The 3,432-nt window shown below is 47.7% G+C and overlaps 1 protein-coding gene across 1 annotated transcript; it reads left to right on the forward strand.

Moving 5' to 3' along the window:
- The first annotated feature begins 484 nt into the window (after window positions 1–484).
- Window positions 485–2,798, forward strand: LOC146176777 (neprilysin-2-like). Its single transcript, XM_084581039.1, has one exon. It carries the CDS (start codon window positions 485–487, stop codon window positions 2,531–2,533), a length of 2,049 nt encoding a protein of 682 aa, XP_084437165.1. The 3' UTR covers window positions 2,534–2,798.
- The last annotated feature ends 634 nt before the right edge of the window (window positions 2,799–3,432 follow it).

Genomic DNA, 3,432 nt, shown 5'->3' on the forward strand with positions numbered 1-3,432 from the left:
AAGCCTCACGGAAAGCCTTCTGTGACTGCTGTTTTATGCTTTGTAAGGCAGCAAGAAAATAGGCAACCACTTTAACTGTAGATGACAGTAAAATAAAAATATACAGCAGTCACAACAGTAATGTTTTCTATTTTCAGACGATGCCTCCAGCAGACCTATCACCAACAATGCCAATGCTTTCGAAAATGCCAACGACTACTAGGAGCTCCGACACAAGAGACAAAGTAAGACGTAGCTCCATTTTATATATGCGAGCCCTATGCTGTTTTGGAGCGCACGAGAGCAGGCAGTCACATTACGAGTATGTAAAGAACCGAGAAATCCTAGACCACAAAAATCAGGTTGTAAAATGTCCACCTATATTTTCAATGTTCTAACCAGAAAACTGAGGTATGGCAAACGGGCCTATATATTCCAGTCGATGAGGTTTCATGTATGCTCACCTGATTCTCTTAAATTGCAGTACACCAAGGTGAGGACAGCAATGAGGGCCCAAGCAAGATACCGCTGCAGAGTGGCGTCATTCCTCGTTGCTACAGCCATCTTGATATCCGTCCTTGGTGTGGCGCTCGTATGGCATCTTCTTTCCCCGGAGACGCCCGGCAAGCATGTGGACGTCTGCCTAACAGTGGACTGCCGCAATTTCGGCAGGGAGATAAGCTCAGCCATCAACCGCTCATTCGATCCCTGCGTGGACTTCCACAGCTATGTGTGCGGGGCCTGGGACGACCCCAAACGTCAAGAGAGCGCGGAGGGCCGTATGAAGAGCGCCGCAGTCAAGCTGGCATTGAGGGAAATAGAAGATGATAGGAGTCAACAAAGTAGGGCTACACAATTTTACCAAAGCTGCATACAAGCTAATGAGCACAAGGAAGATAACCTAAAGGCGTTCTCTGAACTACGGAGCTCCATCGGTCTCTTCTGGCCGGAACACAAGAACGAAAACATTCACCCACTGGACGTCATGGTCAATCTGGCAATCAACTGGGATATGAATTTTCTTTTCGACATGAGCACAGTTGCAATGCCTGATGTCACTGCACTACTCATATCTCGCGGTCAGCTAGACAACGGCTGGGAGCTAACAATGAGGAATCAGAGATCACCTGAGAACTACCAGGATTACGTAAAGCAACACCTTGACGTTATTGGTGCTAGCGACGCGCTGAAAGACATTACGGCGACAGACCTTCTTAGCCTAGAAACAGCTATAATCGATGCCAAACTTGGATTTCTTTACGATGTTCCTGTCCAGAAGTGGTTGAGCCTGGGCTCTATAGACATGAAGGCGACGGGTCCCTCAGCGGATCTCTGGCTTAGTTGTCTCGTTAAGCACGACAGAGAATTCAACTGGACGGCTGAAAGTACCGTAATTATCGAAGACGTAAAAATACTGGAGAGTCTACAAAGTTTACTGATGAGCCTCTCACACGACAGGCTCCTCATTGCGTTGTCTTGGGTATTCATTCAGACTCATCTGTGGGCGGTATACGGTGAGCCGTCAATCAGATTTCCAGGCATGTCCGATGAATTAACCAAACTGAAGAGCCACAGATGCATGGAATATGTTGAGTCGCGCCTCGGACTTCTCAGCATTTGGAAGACAATGAATGATCGATTCGGCAGCACAGCAGACCGCCTCCACGTCATGAGCTTCTTGCATAGGGTCCACGAGAACGCTAAGAGCCTCGTCAATGGTCTCTCCTGGATCGACGAAAAGAGAAAACAGACGGCCTTCCTCAAGCTCGACAAGATGACTCGAGTGATTCTTCCTGGGAAGGAATTCTTCAACAAAAATCAGATGGAGGAACTGTACAGCGTGTTCCCTGACATGGCTGGCAATACTTTCATGGAGAACTTCCTTAACGCGTCCAGAGTGTACCGCGAGCTCCGTAACCATGAACATTTTGAGGACATTTACAGCGTTCGAATGTTCCCTCGCCTTGGACGCGAGGCGTACCTGTATTTACCGAACATTATGAAACTTGCCTTCGGAGACCTCCAGGCGCCAATGTTTTATAACAACGCCACCTTGGCGATCAGGTACGGTGGCATCGGATCTTTCGCGGCTCGCCAAATGGTCAAAGCCTTTGACGAGGTTGGCATAACGGTGGACGAAACGGGGAAAGCTCGTGTGTGGATTGGGCCCGCTGCGTCATCCCTGCATTTGGAGAAAACGCGGTGCAATATGAGCGCTCGCTCGCGGTCACGGCCGCTCCGTTTGTTCCCGGTCATGCCCGGTTTGGAGTTAGCGTTCCATGGCTACGTTGCCGCTGTAGCTCGCGACTACCGTGCTCTCGAAGACTTCAAGGTGATTCATCTGGAGGATTTTACGGACGATCAAATTTTCTTTCTTACGTATTGCTACACACTCTGCGCGAAACGACGGCAAACCGGTGGCGACGAGTGCAACGTCCCGCTGAAAAACTTTCCGCCGTTTGCCGCAGCATACCACTGTGCCGAAAACACTCCGATGAACCCTCCCAGGAAATGCAGTTTCTTCCCTTCACAGTCTATATTATCGAAAAGCTGACTTGTCACTGACCAATGTTTGTCCAGTATTGTGGACGAAGCAACAGCACACAGTGTCGTTTATTAGTAGGACGTCTGATGTGAATGAACTGGTGCTCTACATCCTTATATTGCAGACATATCTCACATACTGCTGCGGAACAGCTTTCATACTTTGTTTGCGTTGAATTTTCTTGCATCTGGCTTTCACGTTAGTTATATGTGCGCATGCTTATACAAGCCTTTCTCGAAATAGAATCATTACTACGTTGCACTCACTGGTAGCACCCGCACACATGCGAAATGCTTCTTATTTTATGTACGTAAGCAATATCAAGGTTATTAAATACTCATTGGTGAAGGAACGCGTCGTTATGGCTTATTACAGGGATCTATAACGCTTTCAAAGATCGCATTATTTTGCAATAGTTCAGCGATGGTCGGTAATAAAAAGTGTTCGTGAACTGCAGAACATGTTTACTTAGTATAGAGTGTTTTATCATGGGTGCTGCCATTTTGAGTAGGTCGCGCTGTCTAGGAGCCAAGTTGAGAACCACCACCATGCTGGTATGTGCGGTCCCATCTACTTGTCGCCGTTCCGCAGAACGGCGACAAGTAGCGCACATCGGGATTTCGGAGCTTTCGCATGCAATTTATTTTTAAAGTACTTGGATGAAAGAAAAACTACTTTTCAGCAGCAGCCAAACCATTCGGTCAAAAATGGCCAAAATGTATGCTCTTGATCGCGTCGGCTGAATGTTACAAGTTTGATTACTATTAGTGTGTAACTTTTTTATGCGGAACAGAGAGGCGGTGGCGCACCACTGGCCACGAGGGCGGTGAAGGAATCGGGGCAGGGCAGCTGTCGTTTTCTTTCTAAATAAATGCTAGAGATGGGCCACCGCAAAATTTGAGGAATGA

This window comes from Amblyomma maculatum, chromosome 10 (assembly GCF_055883805.1).
Source record: "Amblyomma maculatum isolate TAMU_Amacu chromosome 10, ASM5588380v1, whole genome shotgun sequence".
Taxonomy (NCBI): Eukaryota; Metazoa; Arthropoda; class Arachnida; order Ixodida; family Ixodidae; genus Amblyomma; species Amblyomma maculatum.